General features: G+C 45.7%; 1 protein-coding gene across 3 annotated transcripts in view; it reads left to right on the top strand.

Annotated features, from left to right (window-relative positions):
* SMAD9 (SMAD family member 9) overlaps positions 1–27,125 on the top strand; it is a 71,939-nt gene that overhangs the window by 35,653 nt on the left and 9,161 nt on the right. For 2 of the 3 annotated variants that reach the window (XM_048848142.2, XM_048848132.2), the window contains exons 4-6: positions 4,712–4,819; positions 13,049–13,270; positions 22,680–22,936. In XM_048848142.2, coding sequence (XP_048704099.1) covers positions 4,712–4,819; positions 13,049–13,270; positions 22,680–22,936 — 587 coding nt within the window. The remainder of the gene's footprint in view (positions 1–4,711; positions 4,820–13,048; positions 13,271–22,679; positions 22,937–27,125) is intronic. The other variant, XM_048848152.2, reaches the window with a different exon arrangement.

Raw genomic sequence — 27,125 nt, 5'->3', positions numbered from 1 at the left:
AGCTGTTGACTTCAGTGGAACTGCTCCTGATTTGTACTTGTGTCCTTGGAAGGTGAGGCCCATTGTAAACTACACAGAATGGATGTCTTGTGAATTCAGCTGATCCTGAAAGCTTGTAAAACCACTTGAAAATGTAAGTGGCTTAATTTGCGTTTTAGCAAATCGGAGCATACGTCATTCTGAATGGGAGACAAAATTATTTGATTGCGAAACAGTCAGGGACAGCTGAGTTTATTTAATTTTAAAAAGGCTGTGGTAATTTCAGGAACCTTCAAGATGTGCAATAGCTATCTGGGTAACCGCATGACTCTCTCTTTTCATAACCTTCATCTTCCCTTCCCCCTTCCTTCCTTTTCTTTGTCACTCTCACTTGTTACATCTTCCCACAAATTAGATTGTAAGTTACTCAAGATGGGCTAGCTTATTGATGCGTTTGTACAGTGCTTAGCACATTCATCTCTTTTGTGGACTGTGAACCTTGCACTGGACGGGGAAGGGTTAACCCTACATTGTGGGTTGAGGAAGGCACACCCACTTCACTCTACTAGGCATGCTCCAGGTGCACTGATATAAAAGGGAGCAGCTCGGCTCGGTTGGGGCTGACTGCCATGGAGGAAGGACGTGTGCCGCCCACCCCATCCAAGGCTTAGCGGAAGCCTGGGACCCTAGGAGCCCGGGGATGCCGCATCCCAGGCAGATGCCAAGGCAACCCCGGAGGCCTTGCAGGGTTCGGAGGCGCTGGAGAAAGGGCAGACTGGAGAACCTAGAGGAACAGACACCTGACCATAGCAGCAGGGACGACAGCAGGAAGCAGCCCAGGGGAATCAAAGGGTGGACTGGTGAATGAGCCAAAGCCTTGAGTCGGAGCCTTGCCCCGCTGACTCAGTGGCCTGTGCTACGGCCACTACCAGGGCCTTGGGCTGGGATCCGGTGGAGAGGGAGGTCCTGGACCCCCTGCTGGGGGTGCAACCCCTCCCTCTGTTTCTGGCAGTGGTCACTAGGCCTTACTGCCATGCTGACAATGGCGAATTTATTGACTCTGGCCACTAAGCCTTATGGCCCTGTGGACAGGGGCGAATGTAGAAATTTGGGCCATTAGACCTTACTGCCCTGTGAGAAGGATCGGATTTCCTGACTCTGGCCACTAGGCCTTACTGCCCTGCGAAAAGGGGCGGATTGACTGACATTGGGCCCTAGGCCTTACTACCCAGTTGCAAGGGCGAATTTATGGACTCTGGCCAGTAGGCTGCATCGCCCTGCAGATAATGGCGAGCGTATGGACTCAGGCTGAGATTCATATGTCCCGCCCCCCGCCATTTCCTAAGAGAGGTAGGCACAGTCGCCCCGCACAGGATGGGGTTTCCCCCAACCCTGTCACAGGACTCACTATTATCCTGGCCTCCCCTCCTGCAGCCCCAGATAGTCCATCTTTCCTTGTGGCTGGTTTGTGATCGCCACCAATGTGCTAACTGTCCACTTGCTGGCTCCAGACCTTTCCTCAACACTGCTGCTGCCCACATCCCTCTCTCCATGCTGTTGCCCAAGAGACATGGGAGCAGGATCCAGGCAACAACACAGGAAAAACAACCAGAGCCAGCAAGCAGACAGTCAGCATCCTGTATCCATCCCAGATGTATCCCGTAGGTGCTTCCTCCTCTCTAATGCCTGGATCCCACTTCCCATGCCATTGCCTGCTGCCCAGGGGAAGTCAGTGTGTGTGTGGGGGAGCGCTTCTGGGGTATGCATGACCCACCTACCTTGACCCTTCTGCCACCCACAGTGAGTTGGGGCCCACCATTTGGGAAACCCTGACTTAGCACATTGGAGCCCTGGTCCTGGGCACTGCTGAAATATACGTAATAATAACATCAATCTGTATACTGCAGTTCTTGCCTTTTTGCTGGTTCCGTGGTCTTTTTACAAGTTAGTGTGTATTTATCCGCTATACGTGGAGGGCCACCCAATGCCTGTGTACCACTTAATTCCCACTTAAGCCCTCAAAATAGGGTTTAAGGGTGCACAGTGTTGGGGTTCCCCTAGAACTCCAACTCTTGTCTCTTGGGTTCTTTTTTTTAGTCATGCAGCAAAGCTATGCTGAATTGATCAGATTCAAGTGTAAGGGGTTGGCATAGGGCAGGGGTCGGAAACCTTCAGCATTTGCCGGGGGCCGTGCCTGCGGATGGTCAACATAAACAATATATCTTGCAGCCCGCCAGCAGATTGCCCTGGTGGGCCACATGCTGAAGGTTGCCGACCCCTGGTATAGGGCATACAACTTGTCCAAAATTACGTTGCAAACTTTCCTTTATGTACATTTACAAATTACATTGCATTTACTATACATTGCATCCCATGTTTTGGGATTGGCTTGGTCATTTTGTAGGAACCAACCCCTGTACAGCATGCTCTGTCCATGCACAACTTATTCTTTACCCCATCTTTATGTTTCGGACTTAACTTGTCCATTGTAAATGGTTCCCTGGGTGTTTTCCCCCTTATCTTAGCCGGTGCAGACTTGCTGTTTCCAGCCTGCTGATCCATTTACTTCTCTAATCCTGTCTGTCACCCATGTCCAATTACTCACGTCAAGCCAGGTCAACACAGATGTCTTTTGCTGTCTCTCTGCACACGGGTGAATATCAACCTAGATACTCTTATTTGTCCTGCAAACATGTAAACACCAGTGCAACTCTTTGTTTGTAGTCCCATTAAATTGCTACTCCCAAGAGTAAATTGACTCCCATGCTTAAATGTTTGCGGGATCGAGGTCTACATCTGTGTTTTCAAATATGAAAACAAGGTCTTTATTTCCGCTTTCTAACGCACTCTGTTCCTTCTTGGCATATATTAGAATGGAGGATGTGTTTTCCTGTTCCTAGGCTGCTGTTCTGTAAATGAAAAAATTCAGGAATTAGGAGCTCTGTTTTTGTAGTTCATTTGTTTATTTTTCATTAGTGCGTTTGGTTCTTTGACAAGAAGATCGGTCAGATTAAAAGAGAGTTGGCCCTCCCCAAAGTGTGAGGGGATGAATGCCCGCTCTGTCCTGCGTGAGCGTCATCTTGTGTCTCTTTCTGAGAGGCAGGCTGTCGTTGGTAGCCAGCAGCCAGTGCCATAGATTATCTTGGCTGGTTAAGGCTAGAGGGAAGGTGCTAGTGGAAATGATCAAACGTTTGAGAGGCCAGTCTCCCTCTGCACATACATGTGTGGAACTGCAGCCTCTGTTCTAAAATATTTGTTCTGCAAATTACTGGCCAGCCTCTGCTCCTCCATTTGTGAGAGCGGTTCTTGAGATAGTGGGGATTGGGTTAATCCCACCTGGATTAGATCATTTTTGTTTAAATACATCTTTGCACATCTAGGTCCAGACCATTTCATGACCCAGAGAGTTCTGATTAACATGGTGGAAGATCTGCCGGTAAGGGACAAGAATGTCTTCTCCCTGCTAATTATGTTAGACCTATCACCAGGTGTTGGTAGCCTAGCTGTGGTCCATGGTAGGTGTGGGTGTTGCCACGACTCTTCTGTGACTGAGCTGCCTTGTAGAAGGGAGTTCCCAAAAGCTAGGGGTGCTCATCATTGTCCAGTTTCCCTGCTTGCTCTGTTCTATTCCTTATCTTGTTGAACGTGTATGAGCCGGATGGGAGATAGGGATACGGACTGGGATACAGAGTGAAACTAGTGACTTCTAACTGTGTGCCTCCTTTCCTGTTGTCCTGCTGTAACTATCTCTTGGTTGTCTTACAGACAGATTTGTTTGGATGGGGGACAGTTGGCTGAAACTCAATCCAGATAAAGCTTACATAATGTTTCTGGCACCTCTTCTTTTGAAGTGGTTGTGGATGCTTTTTGCACCTCCATTATTCCCAGGGCAAGGCCACCACTTGCTAGGCAGGTCAGGAGAATAGGGGTCATTCTGAATTGCTTTCCAGAATGGAAACTCCTAGTACAACACTACTTCACAGTGGCTATCACTCGACCTGGAAAGTGCCCGGTTCTGTCTAATGCAGAACTCATTACAGTTATACCCACGTTCCTCACCGCTATTGTAATTCAGTCCTGATTGGTCTTTGCTTGAATCTGAGCCGGAGGCTGCAATGGCTGCAGAATGCAGGTGCTCTCATTTGCTTCATGGCATAGGGCAAGACAGTTAGCAATGCCTGCCTTCCACATTCTGCCTATAATCCATCTGATTCATTTTCAGGTCTTGCTGACTGTGTATTAGTCTAGGCCTGTGTGCGGCTCTCTCTCGCCCCCGTCAAGGCAGTTGAGATCAGCTAGTGTGTCTTTGCTCTCCAACCTCACCAGGATTCCATGTGAAGCGGGCTGGGTTCAGGGAGCCCATTTATGGAACTCCACTCTTTCCATGGAGTTTGGGTTTGAGGCTAAACTGGGACTGGGTGCAGACTAACCAGTGCCAAAATCAAAGCTGAAATTTCTGTCATCTTGGGCCACATCCAGACTGTATTTGGAAATTAGGACCCTTCTGCCTTTGGACCTGACACAGAGCCTAAACCATAGGGACAGGTTCATCTCCAGGGATTTGAATCTGAAACAGTCTTGACCTGGAGTTTGAGGAGGGCGGGGTTCAGACTCAGGTTCTGTTTTGGACCCTTCTCCAGTTAAACTATGCTGAAGTAGTGTTGAATAGTTACCAGGCAGACCTGGGTAAAATTTACCAACTTGCTGATCTCAGTGTCTTTCTGTTTTTTAGTTGAAACGCCCCCACCTTACAATGCAAGAGAAACACCAGGAAACCAAAATGGACGATCAGTGGATGCAACAGCTGACAATCAGTTAGTGCTATCATTGCCCAATGGAGGTAAATCTGCTGCTGGAGAAACTGAAAATATACAAGTATTTGTACTGCTTCCCAGGGAATAATTCTTAGCCAAAGAATTATTATATATTCTTCAGAGCAGGAAGGCCTATTGTTCTTTTTCGAGTGCTTGTCCCTATGTGTATTCCACATGTGGGTATGCATTTGCACCGTGCACCCGAGTCTGGAAATTCTTCAAAGCAGTGTCCGTTGGCCCGCACATGCACAGTAGATCTCCTTGTGCTCCTGGCCTAGGGTATAAGAGGGAGTGAGGGTTACGCCTCTCCAGTTCCTTCTTGCTGCCATATGGTCTGAGTCCGACTCATGTCCTCCGTCGCTCAGTTGTATAACCTGCAAAGAAAGAAAATATTTGTAAATAGTTATATATTTTAGCTTAGTAATTAGTAGTTAAATTTATAGTTAGCATAGAATATTTCTTTTCCCTGGTTGGGGAACCTGCTCCTCTGCTCTGGGACTATGCTCAGATTCCCAGGATTCAAGAATTGCATCTCCTGCCCTTGCTCCTTTTCCATCAGATGGAACATCAGCGATGCCTGTATTGTCTGGGTGAGGCACATATCTCTGCAAAGTGCAGGATCAATCGCTTCTTCCCACCCAGAACTTGAGAAGCCTGTGAGCTTCGCCTACGAAAGCACGTGAGGGAGAAGGCTAGGTGGCTCTCATCTGTGCCTCTCCAAGCACATGCTTTGGAGTGGAGCCTTCAACATCTAAGTCCAAGGACTCTTCTTGTAGGGCTGCCCATGAGAGTAGAAGGCACTCCTCATGGGCACAACGACAGATTCCCGCCGAGGACTGTCCACAAGAAACGCCCCTCCTCCCTGAGCCTGTCCAGGTGAGGTGAGAAGTTGCCTACGGAACCTCTGTTGACGACTCCCAGATTGGAGGACAAGGCACATCTGTAACAGTGGACTTTGCCAGATCTGAGGTTAAGGAGGCAGCCCAGGCTTGTCATTCAGTAGCAAGAGAGGGATTTAAGCATTCAGTGACTCAGGTACCAGGACAAAAGATTCTGATTTTATTTGCATCTGTGGGGTCACAAAAGTTAGAAGTATTAATGAAAACAAACACCATTATCCAGGTTGTAGTGACGAAGATCAAATAAGGAATGAGGGGAGGGAGGAATGTGTAACACAGCAAGATCTAAGTCAAAATCAGGACTGATTTATTGACTCAATTTGGGGTGAGTTACTTACCCATCATAAAGCACTCTGTTCAGAGGCTTTAGTATTTCCATCTTTTTTTTTTTTAATGTCACATTGCTGTAATACATACTTATATTTTCTGAATAATAAGTAGTGTAACTGGTGCACAGAAAGAGCTGTAGAGAAGGTCAGCTCTTCATCCCCATGCTCTGTGAGACCTAGTGAAAGCTGGGAGGGTTGGAAGCCCCCATCCCTATGCTAAAGGCTAGGGCATGGAACAGCTTTAGAATCACTTTGCAACTATTCTTCTTCGAGTAGTGTCCCTGTGGGTTCTCCACTGTAGGTGTATCTGCGTCCCTGCGCCTCTAATTGGAGATTTTAGGTAGCCATGTCATAGAATCATAGAATATCAGGGTTGGAAGGGACCTCAGGAGGTCATCTAGGCCAACCCCCTGCTCCAAGCAGGACCAATCCCCAACTAAAGCATCCCAGCCAGGGCTTTGTCAAGCCTGACCTTAAAAACCTCTAAGGAAGGAGATTCCACCACTTCCCTAGGTCACCCTTTCCAGTGCTTCAAATGTGGTCTGCCTCAAGGCTATCTAGCACTGCGTGGGTGAACCCCCCTCAGTTCCTTATCGACCACCTTTGGCCTCCAGCTGAGCGAGCAGTTTTTTGGTTTTTTTCTCTCTACATCTTTAGCTTAAGTAGTTGTTGTTTTTGGTTCTTTTGGTCTTCTTAATAGTTAATGTTTCTGTTTACCCCCCCTGGGCTAAAAGAAGAAAAAGAACTTTAGTTTACCTTTAGTTCCCTTGTGGGAGGATCCCCCTTGTCCCTCCCCCCACCCCAGGGGTGTTGAGAGGTTATTCTAACTTCCCTTGGTTTAAAAAAAAAGAGGACAGAACATCTTTTTTCTGCATTCCTCACTGCTAGAGAGTGATAGCTCCTACCTCCCTGGGCATGTCTGGCTCTCCTAGCTTCAAGAGGTGCCTCTCCTGCAAGGAGTCGATTCCTGTAATAGCCAGACACTCTCACAGTGTCCAGTACCTGGGAGAGTCCCATATCCCTCAGAAGTGCTCCCTCTGCCACCAGCTAAAGCTGAGGTCTCGCGAGAACTGGGAGCTGAAGTTAAAAGTCCTCCTTATGGAGAAGGCACTTCAGCTGCCAGGGGACTCCAGTGCCAACCCTGGATCCTCCCCGGAGCTTTCAACTTCAAAGGGGTAGAGACGCAGAAAAAACAGCAGATTCCCCCCATAAAGGCTCAAGGAGAAAGGGCTCCAAGCACCGTTGGCCTGTCAAAGGGCTTCCCCAGTGTGATTGGCCACCTCAGTACTGGCAGCTCCGAAATGCGGTACCCAGAAGCATCAGGGTTCCTCCGCTGTGAGCTCAGCCGCACTGTCTAGAGAAGCGGGCTCCGAGGCAGTGGTACTGCCCCCTGAGGGGAGAGACAAATACCGTATTGCCTCTAAAGGAGTGGCACCGAGTAAACCTTTGTTACCAAATTTAACAAAACTCCCATTTAGGGAGTGCTCTGCACCTTCACAACCATCGGTACCAGCAACGTATCACAGACCCTCTCTGTGGTACCAAGTGAGCCGATGATACTGCAAGAGTTCTGGTATCCTAGCGACCTGACGGTTGGTGAAGAAACACAATCACCATTACTTGGTATCGGGGCCCCGGTACCGAGTGCATCCTGGTGCCCGGAATCATCCTCAGCACCAGGCTGTATGCCACCAACATCTTGGTCAATGCCACCCTTACCCAGTGATGAGTCTGACAGTGACCAGAAGGATGTCATTTCCCTGGCTTCTTACCATCGCCCACTGTTACAATACAAGGGTCCTCAATTCCATTGAGCCGACCCACTATCGTGCTATGGGCCCCTTGGGCGTCTCTGCCATCCATGCCTTTCCCTTGCCTATGGCTGTATTGGGATCCTTGGGCGACGTACACATCCCACACGTCAAGGGTGTCCATTGTCTCTCAGAGAGAATCCACCAAATGGTCCCCTCCAACCTCTCTGTCCAGAGCCCCTGAGCCAGTGGAGGAGGAAGCTTTGGAAGAACAGGAAGAAGGACTTGAAAGAGAAGCTACCCCTCCTGAAATCTTCTCCTCATCTTCACCAGACAAGGCTATAATGCCCCCCCCCAATCGCTCGGTGATGATTTTAAGACCAAGAGGGTAGCAGATGAGCTGCAAAGTCACCTGCAGGAGGTGACAGACACATTGCAAACTGGTGAATATTCTGCACACTGCCTCATCATCCAGAATTGCCCTCCCAATTAATGAGGTGATTCTAGATCCTGCCAAAGTCATCCGGCAGACACCAGCCTCCATTGCACCAACCTGCAAGAAAGCTGACAAGAAGTACTACGTCCCTCCCAAAGAGGCAGACTTTTTGTTTTAAATCTGCAACCTGACTCAATTGTAGCAGATGTGATTAATGCATGCGGCAGACAACATCATGTAAAGTCAACCCCATACAATCGACACTGGAAGAGACTAGATCTCTTTTGGAGGAAGGCATATTCATCGGCAACATTGCAGTTTAGCATCACGAACCTCCAAGCTGTCATGGCCAAATGTGATTTGATTAATTATGTGAAACTCAGTGCATTTGTGGAACATTTACCAGAGGTGCAGAAGGCGCAGTTTCAGGCCATTGTCGGAGAGGGCCAGTTAGTAGCTAGAACTGTGCCACAGATGGCACTGGACACAGCTGATACAGCGATCCGCTCGGTGTCCATGGCAGTGGTAATGAGGCGGGCTTCCTTGTTACACCTTTTCAGTGTTGCCCAAAGAACTGTAGACGCCAGTGGAAGATCTCGCGTTGAAGGGCCCAAGCTCTTTGTGAATAAGATGTACTCTTCTCTCTACACCCTGAAGGATTCCCGGGCCACATTACGCTCTCTGGGAATCTACACTACAGGACAAAAGAGAAGATACAGCTCTCAACCACAGCAGAGGTCATGACCTCCTCAGTACCCATCGTCACAGCATGATTACAAACCGCAGCGCAAAAAGCCCACAGTACAAAAGTGGAAGCAGTCAGAACCCCAATCTGCATCCTCTCTTCCCGCCTCCGCTGAACACTTTTAATGGGTTGGTTGAGAGTCCAAATAGCTATTTCTTGCAACATCAGCTGCCTTCTACCTGTCATGTCCCGTTGGAAGTTGCCTGGTCCTCTTTCACAGCAGTTGGGACAATATCACCTCTGACAGATGGGTCTTGGAGATTATTTCGAAGGGTTATGCCATTTAATTCCCTTTCCCTCTTCAGGGACCCTTTTCATGAGAACCTACTTCACCACGAAAATAGACGTATTACACTTAGGGGCCATAGAACCAATCACGATGCAACTCAGAGGCAAGGAGTTATACTCCAGTTATTTCCTGATTCCCCAAGGCGAAGGGAGGGTAGAGGCCCATTCTAGATGTAAGGGCACTAAACAAATACGTAAAGGCACAGAAGTTCCAGGTGATCACTCTAGCAGCCATTATTCCAGCTCTGGAGCAAGGAGATTGGGTTGCAGCCCTCAGCCTACAAGATACTGACTTCCACATCTCCAACCTCACGAGTCTCATAGGGACAGTCCAGGCCATCCCCCAAACATCGGCCAGGAGCTTTCTGCAGCTGCTAGGTCATATAGCAGCATGAACCTTTGTCACTTCAAACACCCAGATGTTCATGAGGTGTGTTCAGATGTGGCTCAGTAGTCTGTCCCTGTTCAGGGAATTGACTTAACTATGCAGGGCACTGATAGCAGTTTGGTTAAAGTACTTTCTGGATAGGTTTCAAGCAGGTGTTCCATTTGTTCAGCCACCATCGACGCTGACTCTAACAACAGATGCTTCCCTAATAGGCTTTGGAGCCAACCTATGTGACCGAAAGGTTCAAGGCAAGTGGTCTTCCACAAGAGTGGCCCTCCATATTGATTCTTTGAAGGTAATAGCAGTCAGGAACGTCTGTGCACACTTTCTGCCATTCATCAAAAATACCCACACAAAGGTCATGATGGACAATATGACCTGTATGTTTTACATAAATCACCAAGGGGTCGCCAGATCTCCCTCCCTCTGCATGGAAGCACTCAAACTTTGAAATTGGTGCATCCATCACAATGTGCTCATCTCAGCTATGTATCTGCAGACTGCAACAGCTGACAGTCTGTCGGAACTCACAACCACAAATAGGAACTGAACTCAGGTGTTTCACAACATATTCACCCTTTGGGGAACCCTGACTACAGATCTTTTCACTATTTACTGAAACAGGAAACGTCCTCGCTACTGCTCCAGGGCTGGCCTAAGGACACATTCACTGGGAGCTGTACTCATCCTTCTATGGGACAGGGACCTTAATATGCCTTTCCTCCATTCCCTCTCATATCCAAAGTCCTCTTGAAAATCTGACGGGACAAAGTGTGAGTTATTCTGATTGTCCCCTTCTGCACAAGACAAGTCTGGTTCCCTTTCTGGACACACATGACAGTATGCCCTCTGGTTGCTCTTTGGCCCATTCCTCACTTGCTCTCTCAAAACAACAGGATGATCCTTCGCCTCAATCTGTGGATCTTCCATCTCAGTATTTGGCTCCTTCGTGGTTCCAAGACTTAGAGGTAGAGTGCTCCAACAAGGCGAAATATGTGTTGCTACACAGCCAAAAGTTGACCACTCAATGTACTTACCTACAAAAATGGAAACAATTCTAAATTTGGTGTCATTCTAATCACCAGGCTTTGTCCTCTCTCCCTCTGGTTTTAGACCTCAAGAGGTCAAAACTCTTGCTCCACTCCTTTCAGGTACATCTTGCAGCCGTAACGGCCTTCCACCATCAAGTAGATGGATACTTGGTGTTCGCTCACCTGCTGATGCATAGATTCCTTAAGGCATTGCTAATCTCTTCCCGCGTATGAGACCACCCTCTCTGACCTGGGATCTTAACCTAGACTTAAACCTCCCTTTGAGCCCATGGCAACTTGCTCTCTCTTTCACCTGTCCATGAAGACCGCATTTCTAATTGCCATCTCCTCACGTAGGTGCATAGGAGAAATTGCAGCCCTGATAGTACACCCCCTATTCATGGTCTTTTTTTAAAGATAAAGTAACCCTGAAGCTGCATCCCAAATTTCTCCCTAACGTTGCCTCCTCCTTCCATATGAATCAACAGATCCATTCCCCTGTTTTTTTCCCCCCAAAACTACATTGTGACAACAGGAAAGCTGTTCTGCATATGATAGATGTTAGAAGAGCACTAGCATTCTACTTGGACAGGACTAAGGACTTCCTTTTATTCACAGAAAGACACAAAGGCTCTGTGATATTGGCTCAGTGTCTATCCAAAAGGGTCTTCAGTTGCATTAATCTCTGTTATCAAGGACTCAACTTGTTGCCTCTGTCCGGAGTCTGTACGCACTCCACAAGGTCAATTTCTACCTCGGTTGCACTCTTTAAAGATGTCCCTATCTTGGAAATCTGCAGAGCAGCAACTTAAGCCTCTGACCACACTTTCACAGAACATTATGTGATCACTGGAGACTGGGCCTCCGACGTCATCTTCGGCTCCTCAGTACTCTCTGTAGTAACAAACTCCACTCCGAAGCCCCAGCCCACCATGGGGGATACTGCTGTGAAGTCACCTACAGTGGAGCACCCATAGGGACGCTATTCAAACAATAAAAAGTTACTCACCTTGTTTACGTAAGGGTGATCCACAACCTGCCCTTCTCCCCTGTACTTCGGAGTTCTCAATATAGGGCTGTGTGGTAGAGAAGGAACTGAGGGAAGGTTCACCTACGCTGCGCTAGAAAGCCTTGAGGCAGACCATGAGAGGGAGAGAGCGCATGTGCGGGCTGAACAGACCTAAAATCTCCAATTAGAGTCACAGTGGAGCACCCTTAGGGGGACACATCTTGAAGAACCATCATTACTGCAGAAGGTGAGTAACTTCCTCCCTCTACGGCCTCTGGGCTACAGTAGTGACTACAGACCTCAGCTTGCAGACCTACTGACTTGCTCCTCCCTTAGCCCACCCCTTCACCCATCTCGGAGACAACCACTGAGGAGCAGTGCCCCATGGAATCTGTGGTATGAGAAGTTCCTCTGCTCTGGTTTCCTATGGGCCTGCTCTGAGTGCAGTTGTTATGATTGCTCCTTGTACTGAACTACTGCACAGACGCCAGGTTCAGGGCTTCGCTGTGCTGAGCACTGTGCAACACATATATTAAAGGACAGTCCATGCCCTCAAAACCTTACAATCTCAATTAAGACAGGAAATCACAAGTGCATGTAGCCCACAACTGGAGGGGAGGGAGGATGAGGGTAATCAAGCTAGGAACGTGTAGGTACATATCACACCCATGTGACAGCCACCACGTTTCCAGTCATCTTTCCTCTCCCCTCCCCCATCACAAATAAATACTCCCAGAAACATTAAGAAGATCACTGATCCCTGCTGGCCACCTGCCTAGCTACTCTCAGTTGGAAACATTTTGTACATTTCACAGCAGGAGAACGGCCTTTTGTGTGGCATTTTGGCAGGCCATCCTGAGGTGTGTAAAAATTAAAAATAAGAAATAAAACAAAGGGTTGATACATGCAAAACCTCCTTGCTTGGCGTTAGGTTTAATCGCACGTTGCATGAAGGCTCAGCTCACTTTTTATTGTGAAACTGAACCAGTTTGCTCACTCCTGGCTCCTGTTTGTCAGAGATACAGTGCACATAACTGCCCGGGCACTGCAAATCTAACTCAACCTGGAAAGCTTCCAAGGGAGTGATTGGGCACAGTGCAGTAAAGAATTTAAGCACATGCTCTATTTTAAGCATACGAGTTGTCCCACTGGAGTTTCAGTGGGACTACTCAGATGCTTCCAGTTAAGCACATGCTTAAGTTCTCTAATGTTCTCCCTTTGGAAGCGCTAGTCAGCAAACTAAGAAGAAATGGAACCTGCTGTTGAGACTGCCCCTGACGAAAAGTGACTGATTAGATGGAGATCAGATCTGAGAGTGTTTGGATAGAAAAACAAGCATTACTGTAACCTAGGCACCTGATTTATTTTATTTCCTACAGACTTTCGACCTGTTTGCTATGAGGAACCCCAGCACTGGTGCTCAGTTGCCTACTATGAACTCAACAACCGAGTAGGGGAGACTTTCCAGGCTTCCTCTCGGAGTATTCTTATAGATGGATTCACGGATCCTTCAAATAATAGGAACCGATTCTGTCTTGGACTGCTCTCTAATGTCAACAGGAATTCAACTATAGAAAACACCAGGCGACACATAGGAAAAGGTAAGAGCAAATTCCCTCTTATTGGTGAGGAATAGAGCTTGGAAGAACGTCCATTGTCTAGAACTAGAAAAGTCTGTCTGTCTGTCCATTGTATCTGTCTACCTAACCAACATGAATGTAAAGCCACCTGCTTGGCTTCTTTCTGAAGCAGTAGATGAGGCACTGGTTCTTTACTGGGAAGAGGGTAGCTTTTTACACAGGTTATTTACTTGGCCTATATGAAGCCCATAGTTAAAAACAAAACTTTGCTCTAACTTGGAAGTATGTGTTTTCATTTGTATTTATCAGAACTTCTGGCAACTGCGAATATTGCCATTGAAATGTCACTAAGAAAACAATTATTGGTGCCTTGCTGCTGGTTTTTCTATCACCAGAAAGCAGGTGGAGACAGACAACACACTAACTAGCTGAGCCATAAATTTAGATAGCACTGCTAAAGTTTCCTCTGTTGCTTTTTTTCTCTGGCAGGTTAAGGAAACCAGTCCAGTCTGATTCTGTGTTTCTGGGAACTTTTACTAATTAAATCTAAGAGAAATCTAAAGTTCTTTTTCAAGTAGTTGCCCACATGTATTCCACTTCTGGTGAAGTGCACATGTGCTCCATACACACAAAACTGAATTCTTTTGGCCAGCAGCGTCCATTGGGTCCATGCCTGGACTCTGTATGCCCTCGTCTCCCCCACCTGAGGCCAGAAAGAGCAGAGCAGGTCCAGCCGTCCTTCAGTTCCTTGTGATCGCCTGTGGCAGTAAGACAGAACCCCTGTAGTGTCCACTTCACTGTACATTGTGTGACTTTTTCTACTCGTGTATATAAATTCATTGTAGATAATGTCATTAGTGTAGTTGTTATTTTTCTCTTACACCTGCTAGCTTTAAAACAATCACTTTTTTTTTTATTATTTTTTTTAGCGTCCTTAGAGGCTTCTCTGGTACCAAGATTTAGCTGCTGTAGCTGAAACAAAATCCCTGGAGTTCAAAACTTGCCCCTCCTGTGATGCAACTATTCTGCTCAATGATGAGAATTTTAGATGTCTTTTTGCCTTGGAATCATAGAATATTAGGTTTGGAAGAGACCTCAGGAGGTCATCTAGTCCAACCCCCTACTCAAAGCAGGACCAATCCGCAACTAAATCATCCCAGCCAAGGCTTTGTCAAGCCGGGCCTTAAAAACCTCTGAAGATGGAGATTCCACCACCTCCCTAGGTAACCTATTCCAGTGCTTTACCACCCTCCTACTGGAGAGTGGCACATCCCCATCAGATTCTCAATCTGCCCTCCCCTTCTCCAAGAAGACACAGAAGGCTGCTACTTGCTGCAGCTCATCTCTGTTAGCAAGTTCCAAATTGGGTAAAAGTTGTCCAGTCGCCAGTATTTAGTGGAAACCTCTGGTCTGTGGCAGCCAGGTTGCTGGTCACCTCTTTGATCTGTCTTGCCTTTCCTCCCTGGGAGCTTGGCATCTGGACATCCCAGTTTGCCTGGAGTTTTTGCAGTTGTTGCTCCAACGGAGATTTGACAGCTCTCAGCCCTTTCTGGGAATCCTCCAGATGCTGCTGTAATTCGTTTTGTGAAGTTTCCAGGTCTTGTTTTAAATTCCTTTGTGAAACCTCCAGCTCTGGTTGTAGGTCTTGTTTAAAATCCCACTGGACATTTTTGATTGAGCAAGTACCTCCTTTATTTGTTCCGTCTTGGTTCAACAGAAGTCCAGCTCACAGTCTCTCTCTCCTTGGAAACTGGATCCCGCACTTGGCATCAGTGTGGCCCTTTTTCAGCCTGAGCGGCTAGTCACATTATGGGGCCCTGGGGATGTTCCATCTGGAAGTAGAAGTTGATGGATTCTGATATTCTCTTTGATGCAGTCTTGTTTATTTATTAGGAATGTACAAAGCCCCCCTTCTCCGAATGCAGGAGGAACCCAGAACAAAAGGAGCAGTTTCTTAGTTTACAGCTCCAAGCCTCTTCAGCCTACAGCCCAAAAAAATCTCTCTCTAGCTTTTTCCAGGGTCACATGGTGTTCATAGGCTACTGCAGGGCTGGCCAATCTGTGGCTCTGGAGTCGCATGCGGCTCTTCAGAGGTTAATATGTGGCTCCTTACCTAGGCACTGATTCTGGGGCTGAAGCTCCAGATGCTAACTTCATGTGCTGGAGGGTGCTCACTGCTCAACCCCCTGCTCTGCCCCAAGCCCTGCCCCCACTCCACCACTTCTCCGAAGGCTACTGCCCCTTTCCCTGAGCCTGCCATACCCTCACTCCTTCCCCCTCCCCCCCCATAGCCTCCTGCACACGTGAAATAGCTGATTGCGGTGGGTGGGGGGAGTGGGGAGTAGGCACTGATTGGTGAGGGCTGTTAGCCTGTGAGAGGCACTGGGGGCTGGGGAGCGGATGGGGGCTGCTGACGTATTACTGTGGCTCTTTGGCAATGTACATTGGTAAATTCTGGCTCCTTCTCAGGCTCAGGTTGGTCACCCCGGGCTACTGCTTGGCCGCCTTGCTTTTTGCCTCTCTCTCTCTTGCTCTCTGTTCTTGTCTTTTTCAGTCGTATATCGCTTCTGCTATTCCCTTCCCTCCCCCATACACACCTACCCAAAACAATACTCCGCCAAAAGCTTTTGGGTGGGTTCACACACTCCTTGTATTTTAGGTGAGGGTTTATGCTCATAGGCATGTTAATTGAAGGGTGAGTTCACACCTATCAATCTCAATGGGGGTTTAACTCAACCTACAATAAGGTTTCCCCCAGCTCATAATATCTTCCTGCCACTTCTGTGACCAGCAAATGGATCAGCAGTTTTAACCTTCTCAAAATAAAACAAAGCATGGAGTTTTGGATTTCCTTCTCCCTCTTCATAGACCACTGCTTTCTTTTTTGTTACTTCTCTCTCTGAGGGGATCTGAGTAATTGGGACATTTTAATGCCTAATATCAGCTCTGATCTGGTCCCGTAGGCACCAAGGCTACATCTACACTACCACTTTTGACCCAGCTACTGCTACTCGTGGAGGTGGTTTTATTATGTTGATGGGAGAGCTCTCTCCCACAGGCATAGAGCAGCTACACAAGTGATCTTACAGCGTCGCAGCTGAATCGATACAGCTGTGCTGGTGTAAGCTTGCTAGTGGAGACATGGCCTAAGGCTCAGTTAAAACAGGCTCCTAGCGTCTACTGAAATCAACAAAAGTTAGAAGCCTAAATGCCTTTGTGGATTTGAGCCTAATGATCTTCTGTTCTGTGACTGGTCCTCTTCCTTGTTCACAGAATCGTGAGTCAGCACAATTCTGTTTCTGTCTTTGCCACAAAGTCACTTGGATGAGTTGCTGAAACTCTGTGTCTGGGTTTCCCCTCCATAAAGCTGAAATAATAACCCTTATCTAACTGACGTTAGTTGTCTGAGGATTAAGTACAGATGCCCCCCGACTTACGCAGTTGTTCCATTCCGGAACACCATGAGTAACTTGAATTTTGCATAAGTTGGAAATGTACACCTCACGCGCAAAAAAAACCCCCTCCTATTTCTAGCTTATGGAACTTTTTCCATAAGTGCGGATTTGCGTAAGTTGGGTCTTGCGTAACCCGGGGAGCGTCTGTATTTAGAGTCTGATTGGCCCTTAGAAGATCTAAAACAAAGTATGAGCAATGATGTTGACATTTAGTCTTATAAAAGTTTTGATATAGGTCACTGATGCATTGGCAGGCCAATGGCAGAAACAGGGAAGAAACAGGAAACTTGGCTCTGCCACAGAAAAATAAGCAACCCAACCTCTACTATAAGTGTTTCCAGGAGAATTCTAGCCTTTTAAATAGTGTCTCCTTTCCTGATTGGGATCCAGAATAATCAATAAATGTACATGCCCCTGTTGGTATAATCCCAACTGCCTCTATTGCAGTGTGCATTTGAAGAAATAAACAAACTCTGAAGTGCTCAGTTATGGATTTCCCCCTTCCATTGGAATGGCTTCTGCTGGAGGACATAAAACAGCCAAATTGAACTGGACTATTCCCTGCTGAAGATACGCTCAAGATTTTTGAGGTTGTAATTTATTTAGTTGCAGTAGTAAGTGTTGGTCAGAAGCTTTCATTAAGCAATGATCAGCTAAACTACATTTTTTTTTTTTTAAATGAGGGTCCAACAGAATACAACTCTCAGTGGCCCTAACCAGTTCCCAGTCTCAAAACAATATTTTAATTATCTCTAGTTCAGTCTTAAACTGATTGAAATGGTGAAGGCCTAAACCAAGTAACAAATCTGATATGCTTGGTACAAAAAACAGCATATCTGAAGGCCAAATGCAGGGATGCCATTCCTCGGCCTCCCACCTTTCTACGTATTGTCCTTTGGAACAGTTAAGATGTTGTGTTGCTTCATGAAACCCCAAATAGTTGTGATTTCTTTTTGAACAGTGGAAATGAGATAGTCATCCAGTTCCAGTTTATTCGAAAATAAAGACAAAGACTGTATATAAACATACTCTAGTATTGTAGTGTGTTGTAGATCCATAAGCAGCAATTGCTAGGCCTCTCACGGTTAAAATTCTCATTTGAGGCCGCTAATTCCTATGGGTTTCTGCCCAAAGGGGAAGAACGGGAATGATCTCCAGAGCAAGAAGAAAATGTGGTAAACACTAGTGGTTCTCATCTGTTCAGATTTGAAGATCTGTCTGTGTTAATTAAAAATCCTAGAACCTTACATTAGCTTTCTTCCTTTGAGTAGATTCCTAATTGTCCACGGAAGATCCTGGTCCAGCTGAGACTCTCTTTATTTCTCTGCATTTCCCTATTCATCCAACTTGAAAGGAAAATGCTCAGAAGGAGTGGAAATGCCCTAAGCACAGGACTGTAGGACAGGACTAACGATTCATAGTTCCTAAAGCATGTCAGATAGACAGATGAAAGCTGTTGAAATGGATACAACTATCTCTTCTGTTAACAGAAAAAACAGTGAGTAAACAAGATTAGATCATTAGGATAAGTGTATGTAATAGAATTGTCATCCAGTGTACCACCCTGAAACTGTTTCCTGGAAATACCACATCAAAGCAAGTAATAATCCCGAGCATAGTGCAATTATCTGCTAGAAATTGGTCCAATTTCATCAGTCAAACTTCAAAGACAGACATGAGGCTTCTGATCTATTTACTTTGTAGTACCGAAAAGATCTGGAGGATTCTAGGGTGCTGGATCTCAGGGATCTGAAGAGATGAACGAAATCCCATAAAAGCATGGGAACTCCTGATTTGGGGATTCTGGAAGTGAGTGCAGCTGACTGGTTGTCATTGAAGGTGCTTGTCTCCGGTGAATGCACACTGGAGAAATGGAAATACTTTTGGCATTTTAGTTTCATCATATGCATATTTTTTTTAAAAATCCACAAAAATAAAATAGTGTCACCTAAATTTTCAGAAGTGACTTATGAGTTTGGTTGTCTTTCATTTTGGATGTTCAGTTTGAGATACCTTTTAAAGGGATTTGATTTTCAGAGGGTGGGTGCTCTGCATTTTCTGAAATCAGGTCCTTTAAGTTGTCTCAAGTTGGGCACCCAAAATTACTAGTATCTGCTGAAAATTTAAGCCACAGTGAATATTTTTATTTCTGGTTTTCTCTTCCTGCCCTGAGGCTAGTCAGTGGCAGTGTTCTCGCTGTGTCTGCCTATATCACATTCTTCTATTGCCCCATCACTGTAGTGTCTGAGCAGCTCACTGTCAGTACATGTGTTTATCCACACAACACCCCTGTTGTTCCCACTTTACAGATGGACCAAAAAAAGAGGCAGAGAGGCTTGTCTTCATTGCAACAGATAGCTCCACTGTTACTACACTTGAGCTAGCTTAGCTTGAGTGAGAGCAGCAACACTGTGAGCTAGAGATTAACTCTAGCAAGTGCCTGTGCAACATTAATTTGGCTTCCTTGTGCATGTGCATTATGATACAGTCTTTAATTACATGATCATATAGTGTGTTTTCCACAGAACCGATCTCATTCAATGCCCAGGATGGACCTGCTCTGGAAGTGAATCAGGGCTGTGTAGTGAAGGCAACTGTTCGTATGACTCCTGCTTCATTTATTGCCAAAGTTGGAAAGTGTGTGGTGAATGAGGCAGGGGACTACAGGAGAAGAAAGTACTATATAATACTTAGTAGGGCTGTCAAGCAATTAATTTTTTTTAATCATGATTGATTGTGTGATAAAAAAAATAGAATATTTATTTAAATATTTTTGGATACTTTCTACATTTTCAGACATATTGATTTCAATTACAACACATAATACAAAGTGTACAGTGCTCACTTTATATTATTTTTATTACAAATATTTGTACTGTAAAAAAAATAGTATTTTTCAATTCACCTAATACGAATACTGTAGTAAAATCTCTTTATCATGAAAATGCAACTTACAAATTTAGAATTATGTACAAAAAACTGCACTCAAAAATAAAACAAAGTCCACTCAGTCCTACTTCTTGTTTAGCCAATCGCTCAAACAAGTTTGTTTACATTTGCAGGAGATAATGCTGCCCTCTTCTTGTTTAGTGTCACCTGAAAGTAAGGACAGGCGTTTGCATGGCACTGTGGTAGCCAGCGTCACAAGATATTTATGTGCCAAATGCATTAAAAATCCATATGTCCCTTCATGCTTCAACCACCATTCCAGGGGACACGTGTCCATGCCGGTGAGGGGTTCTGCTTGATAACAATCCAAAGCGGTGTGGACCGATGCACAATCATTTTCATTATCTGAATCAGATGCCACCAGTAAAAGGTTGATTTTCTTTTTTGGTGGTTCGGGTTCTGAAGTTTCTGCATTGGAGAGTTGCTCTTTTTTAATTCTTCTGAAAAGATGCTCCACACCTCGTCCCTCTCAGATTTTGGAAGGCACTTCAGATTCTTAAACCTTGGGGTCGAGTGTTGTAGCTATCTTTAGAAATCTCACATTGGTACCTTCTTTGCATTTTGTCAAATCTGCAGTGAAAGTGTTCTTAAAACGAGCAACATGTGCTGGTTCATCATCCGAGACTGCTATAACATGAAATATATGGCAGAATGTGGGTAAATCAGAGCAGGAGACATGCAATTCTTCCTCAAGGAGTTCAGTCACAAATTTAATTAACACTTTTTTTTTTTTTTTAAACAAGCATCATCAGCATGGAAGCATGTCCTCTGGAATGGTGGCCGAAGCATGAAGGGGCATATGAATGTTTAGCATATCTGGCACGTAAATGCCTTGCAGTGCCGGCTACAAAAGTCCCATGAGAACACCTGTTCTCACTTTCAGGTGACATTGTAACTAATAAGCGGGCAACATTATCTCTTGTAAATGTAAACAAACTTGTTTGAGCGATTGGCTGAACAAGAAGTAGGACTGAGTGGACTTGTAGGCTCTAAAGTTTTGCATTGTTTTGTTTTTGAGTGCAGTTACGTAACAAAAAAATCTTCATTTGTAAGTTGCACTTTTACGATAAAGAGATTTTACTACAGTACTTGTATGAGGTAAATTGAAATACTCTCGATTACAAATATTTGCACTGTAAAAATGATCAAAAATAATTTAAAGTGAGCACTGTACACTTTGTATTCTGTGCTGTAATTGAAAATCAATATATTTGAAAATGTAGAAAAACATCCAAATGTATTTAATCAGTTGGTATTCTATTGTTTAATAGTGCGTATAAAAGGGAGATTAACCGCAATTAATTTTTTTAATTAATCGCGTGAGTTAACGGCAATTGATCGACAGCCCTAATACTAAGTACTCTGAAAAATCAGGTGCTCATGTCTCAAATTGGGCACTCAAAATTAGTGAATACATTTGGTGTTAATCTGTCTGTCCCTCGGTTCCCCGTCTGTAAGGTGGAAATTCTACCCCCTCCTCTCTGAGTGTTTGGAAAATTAATTAATTTAATATTTTTAAACACTCAGATGCTGCAGGAAAAACACATGAGGAAATTAATACTGTTGTCTTTGTAGCAGGGTTTGAGTAGTGTAAATAAGGCAGGGACCACCCATTGAACAGTGAGGATAAAACAAACGGTTGAATGGCTGCTCGGTAAGAGAGTACCCTCCACTCTGTGTACTGAATGAGGTATATCCAGTGTGCAGGGGAAGAAATTAAGACTGCGCAGGCAACCTTAATTCTGTCATTTCCTAACTTTGTAGTATGCTTGATTTTGCAACCTTAATAATGGGCTTTTGGTATAGTTTTTTGGTATGGAATAGAATTGTGACATAATTCACTGAAAGGTTTGTTCTGTGCATGATATGTTACATTTAATGTGTATTTATGTAGGTGTTTATATGTATCAGTAGCAATATTTTATTATTTTGTATAGGAAATCTGTGACTTTACAGTAACTATCATTAGGGTGAGATACAGGAATTACATGGATGGAATAATAATGGGCTGGTTCCTGTATGTAGGACTGCATGTCTGTCCCTCCCCATCAGTCTCCAAGGGAGGCCATGCCCCTTTACTCCCAGGCCCCTGGCAAGACAAGGGTTACTGCGGGATTAGCAGTCTGAGGCCCTGGACCTCTAAGTAGGGCTAGGCAGCAAGAAGTCCAGGGCTCTGGCCTCAGGCAGGGCAGAGAAATGAGTGATCTAACAAGCTCGGCCCTCGGACAGGGCAGAGTAGCTAGCAGTCTAGGGCTCAGGCCTGCAAACAGGGCAGAGCACCAGTCTAGGGGCTCAGGCCTTCAAGCAGGGTGGAGCACCAAAGAGTCTGACATCCTAGCTCTGGCAAATGGCAGACAAATGCAGGCCTCTTGGCCCAAAGTGGGGAGGCTGCCACCCTAGGGTGGGGTTAGCAGTAGGGGGGACCCAGGCCCACCCTACTCCACTGGGTTCCAGCCCAGGGCCTTAACATTGGCAGATGGTTCCGCTAATGGGTCAGCGGTGATCCAGCCGAAATACGCTGACCTGGGTTCAGGTAACAACACAACTGGACTGTAGTCAGCTGTCCCTGGGCTACTTCCTATGCTCCCTTTGCTGTGTACCTGTGTCTTGGGGTTGTCCTCCATACACCAGAATATGTCACCAGCAGCAGCTCCTCGGCATCCTGGTTGGCTGGCAGCTCTGGCAATCCTGCCGAGTTAGCGCGGTTGAGGTCCTCTTCAGGCTCCCATTCGAACAGCAGGTGGGAGGCATCTGTCTCCTTTGGTGGCTCTAGCCAAACTGAGCTTCATACTTCCTGGCCTGCCCTTTATACTTCCTGTCCCACCCCTCTGCTTTTGGCAGGGTGGGCGTGGGTGTCCTGGCTCCGCCCACCAAGGTGTGGACGGGGGTTCCTTCCAATCAGTCTCTGAGGGAGACCACGCCCCCTGGCTACACTGTACAGAAGTAAAGTAGCCAAAGTGTAAAGCCCTGATATAATATATGTCAAGGATTACAGAGAAATAACTCGTGGGTTTTGTTCTTTCAAGGTGTCCATCTGTATTATGTTGGTGGCGAGGTGTATGCAGAATGCGTGAGTGACAGCAGCATTTTTGTACAGAGCCGCAACTGTAACTATCAGCATGGCTTCCACCCAGCCACTGTCTGCAAGATTCCCAGTGGCTGCAGCCTCAAGATTTTCAACAACCAGCTCTTTGCCCAGTTGCTCGCCCAGTCAGTCAACCATGGCTTTGAGGTGGTGTATGAGCTGACCAAGATGTGCACTATCCGAATGAGCTTTGTTAAAGTAAGGATTCCTTTTCTTCTGTTGCCTTTCTGGAAAGAAAAGGGAAATCCCTGGGATCAGTTAACTGTGTTGATATTTTACAATAGAGTTTTTTGTCTCGCCACTAACATAAAAAAATGTATTAATGCTCCTAAACAATTCACAGTCTGTAGTTGCTGTAGAATGAAAGTGATGGGGCCTAGCTGTGAGGTGCTGAACACCTTCAGTTTTCATTGAACTTGATAGGAATTGATGGTGGTCCACACATTTCTGATCTCTCGCTGCAAGGAATGAAGAGAATCTCTTCAAAGCTGTTCATCCATCCCAGCCGTGTTCAGCTAGTGAGTTAGTATCTCCTTATGATCAATAGTATTGAAGACAACTGCCCATTGCCCACTGACTTGAGGAGACTGTTGACCACTGAAACTATTGCTTTTTTGGGCCATGGCCTGGTCTAAAGCCAGACTAACTGCTCTCCAGAAACTTGGAATGTATCAGATTCTGCTAGAGTTGACTTTTTTCTACTATCTTCTCAATGCCCTTTCCCAGCAAGAGGAGACTAGGGCCAGATTTTCACATCTAGGTCCCCAAAGTCAGACTCCATAATCCGTATTTAGGCACCTAGATAAAGGTGGGATGATTTTCAGAGTGCCCGTCATTCCCATTCAATATCATTTGAAGTTGGGGTTGCTCAGCACCTCTGAAAGCCAGCCCATTGCTGTTTAGGTACAGAGTTGGAAGCCTGACTTTAGGCACCCAGGTTTGGAAATATCGACCTAAGTGAAAAATGAAAAAGCTTAGGAGCAAGGGATAGAATACAGAACCTTTTGAGCTCTGCCGGCAGCTTGTCCTCTCATTTACAATTACAGTTTATAACCTCACAGGCCCATCCATCTCCCATTAGTTTGTCCTGATGAAGGCCATGTCTACATTATGCAGGATTTAGCGACACAGCTATGTTGACGCAGCCATGTCTCTAAAAGTTGGGCAGTGTAGCTGCTGTTTGTCGGCTCTTTTGCCAACAAAATACTTTAACATCTCTGTTAAAGTTTAACATCGCTGAACGACAAAAGTTTTGTCTTTTAATTGCTAGTGTAGACATAGCTTAAGAGGAGCCTGGTAACTTTCAGGTGGTTGAACAAACCTCTCCCAGTGCTTCTAGAGCTTATGATTGCAGTTCTGGGAGAAAGCTAACCACAGAGGACTGAAAGTTTTTTCTCTTCACTTCTTCAGCTCTGGAAGACTCCCTCAGTCTAGTTGATCTTGTTTGTAATAACTGACCGGTCTTTGCAACTTTATACAAGAAGTGGTGCTGTCCAAATGACTACAGTAAGCTGAGTGTATTTATGCCAGAGGGGACAGGGCTTTTGGGCCAAGAATCAGGACTGATCTGCCTAGAATGAATATCAGCAGGCTCAAACCACCCCGAAAAGTGTCTGAACAGCTTCCTAAGTGCAGACCTTTCCTATAAAACCTTAAGGACCAAAGTCCTATCTGCATTTTGTGGACATTAAAAATCCCCTGGCACTTTTTTCCTAAGCGTGCAAGCCAAAGTCTCCCAAGCCATGATCTGCACTGTTATGCTGTGTTCCAGTTTCGGAAGGAATTGAAGTCTTGTACAACTCAAGCATTAGTAGCGAAAACAGTGCTCTTTGTTGGAAGACATGAATGGGCATGTTTGTTCAGGAAGTGCATGCAACACCTTCATTATCTCAGTAACTCACTGGCGCTCTCTTTGATGTGTTATCTGGAATCAAACCCGAGTGGCAGGGAATGCTGTTGTGTTTTCATGCTGAACCAGACTGCTCCCATGTTATCATCTTGCTTTGTTGAAACAATTGTAAACATTATCACCCTTTTGGCTCCCTATCCTCAATGTGTGAGAGGTCCATTTCTAATCTTTTCAAACTTCATTGCTCCTTTTTATTTGTTCCTTGGAAAACTGCTTTGGGAGTCCTCGTATGGTCATTTTTGTCGCAAAACCTTGTCCTCTCCTCCACTGGGGACAGAGGGTGCAAGCAGCTGCTTTCTGTCCCTTCTTCCCCAGTGCACCCATGCAGCAGCTGGTTAGAATTACAACGTTGTGCATCCTTGAGTGCTGTTAACTGTAATAATACTAAGAACATATAGAACGCTTTTCATCTATAGATTGTGATGTTCTTTACAAAGATGGGCATCATCTTCCCTGTTGCAGATGGGGAAACTGAGGCACGGAGAGGTTAAATGAGACATCCACAATCACACAGCTTGTCAGTATCAGGAACAGAACCCAGTCTTCTGACTCCCAGTTTGGTTCACTTCCTCTTGGACTACACTGCCTGAGGTCGCAGTGCTAAAGAGAGGACCTGGAAAACACTTACCGTGGTGCTCCACAGCTTGAAGGGACCGCATAGCTTGTTCATCTAGGGCATGGCCAACCCCCAGGCTCCCTGCATGTAGGCTGCTGTTGACAGAACCTGCCAGGAGGGGCCTGTGCTTCTCCTACTTGGAACCGCCAGTGTGGACTTCTTCTGAGTTCATTGCCTCCAAACCTCTGAGCCATTTGCTCTATGCTGGCAAGCAGGACTCCACTTAGTCACTGCCATCCCCATCGCAATCATATGGCACAAGACAACAAGGTTAGGATTTTGCCCGTAGTTTTGATTGTACTCCCTTTCTAATCACTTCAGAGAGCTCCTCCATCTGCTTAAGCTTCCAGCTTCATTTTAGTACTGGGAGCCAAGAATTCCAGCTGCAGCCCAGGGCAGGCTGTTCATAAGCAGCAGTGGAGTTGGAGTAACTTTCTTTGATAGAGACACAAGCAGAAGTCACAGTTCCTTGCCATTTTAGTCCCGGTGGGTTTGAGTGTGCAGCATGAAGAGTAACAAACCCATTAAAGACAGGTTTCAGAGTAGCAGCTGTGTTAGTCTGTATTCGTAAAAAGAAAAGGAGTACTTGTGGCACATTGGAGACTAACCAATTTATTTGAGCATTAAAGAGCCTGAGAACGTGTTCAAGCGGCCACAAGAGGGAGCTGTCCAGCCACCTAAACAAGATGGATTGGACATTTGGCTTGCTGCAATGTAAGTCATTGTTCCATGCACCAAACTAGTCAGGTGTGCACAAACTTTGATTTTTTTTCCCCTCAGATTGGCAGTACCGCCAATAAAGTGAGGGGCTTAGGCACTTCTGACATTTGTCCTACTCTCTATGCACTTTCTGATGAAAAAAGAGTACAGAACACACCAGTATTACAGATCCAGGAGGTCTGGTACACAAACTGGGGCCAATGTAAAGAAAAGAGTTTTTATGAAAACTTTTCCAGAACTTTAATGTAAACTGACTTCACTGCAGCCCAGAATGACATTAATTGATTAAAAGGAGCCTGTTCGACAGGTCCCAAAGCTTACTCTTCTCCCTGTAAAAATTCACACCGTATTAAAGTAAATGTCTCTTTGGTGATGGCAAATCTATTAGCCCTCCAGATCAGGAGCAACATAGATTAAACCTCAGCATCTTTGCTTAGTGACCCACTAAAAGTGCCTGCTCCTGCCAACTTCACTCATGCTGACTAGTATCTTACTTTGTGCTTAGTCCTATTGACTTCGGAGTTCTGTTCCTGGCTCTGACATTGCCCAGAAGTGTAACTTTGAGCTAGTCTTGTAATCTCTTAAGCCACTTTACCGTGCTGATTTCACTGAGTAAGGTACTACGTAGTCCCACTAGGTGTGGTAGAATTGGGCCTTCTGTGTTTGGGCTGAAATTGGGCATAGTCGCTCCACTAGGTTTCATACTGAATGTTGTGGTTTATTTTATGCAGTTAGTTGCACAATAAGAATTCAGTTCTGCACCCATTGAAACAGACTTGTTGGTTGTCCTGGTGCTCCAGGACTCCAATGCATTATTAACCCCATCATACTCCCCTGGGGTCTCTCAAACCCCAGTAAGAGTCCTGGGCAGCTGGCAGAGTGGCCTCCTGCTACAAGGATCCACTGTAGAGAACTGTTGAGAAGCCGAAGGCTTCTTGTATATCCCATCTCCCTGTGGTGGGGTCTGTGAGAGCCAGGAACAGAGAGCAAGTGTGTGTATGCCCCATTTACCTTATCTTAAGGTGAGGGTGTAGTTGTTGGAGGAGACAGAGGGAAATAGGAAGTGAGGGACATGGGAAGATTGGAGACCCAAAGTGAGAATGGCAGAGCAGGAGATGAGGGAATGATGATATAGGGAATGG

This window comes from Caretta caretta, chromosome 1 (assembly GCF_965140235.1).
Source record: "Caretta caretta isolate rCarCar2 chromosome 1, rCarCar1.hap1, whole genome shotgun sequence".
Classification (NCBI taxonomy): Eukaryota; Metazoa; Chordata; order Testudines; family Cheloniidae; genus Caretta; species Caretta caretta.
The sequence above is the reverse complement of the archived record's forward strand: the minus strand, read 5'-3'. Positions and strand labels throughout refer to the sequence as shown.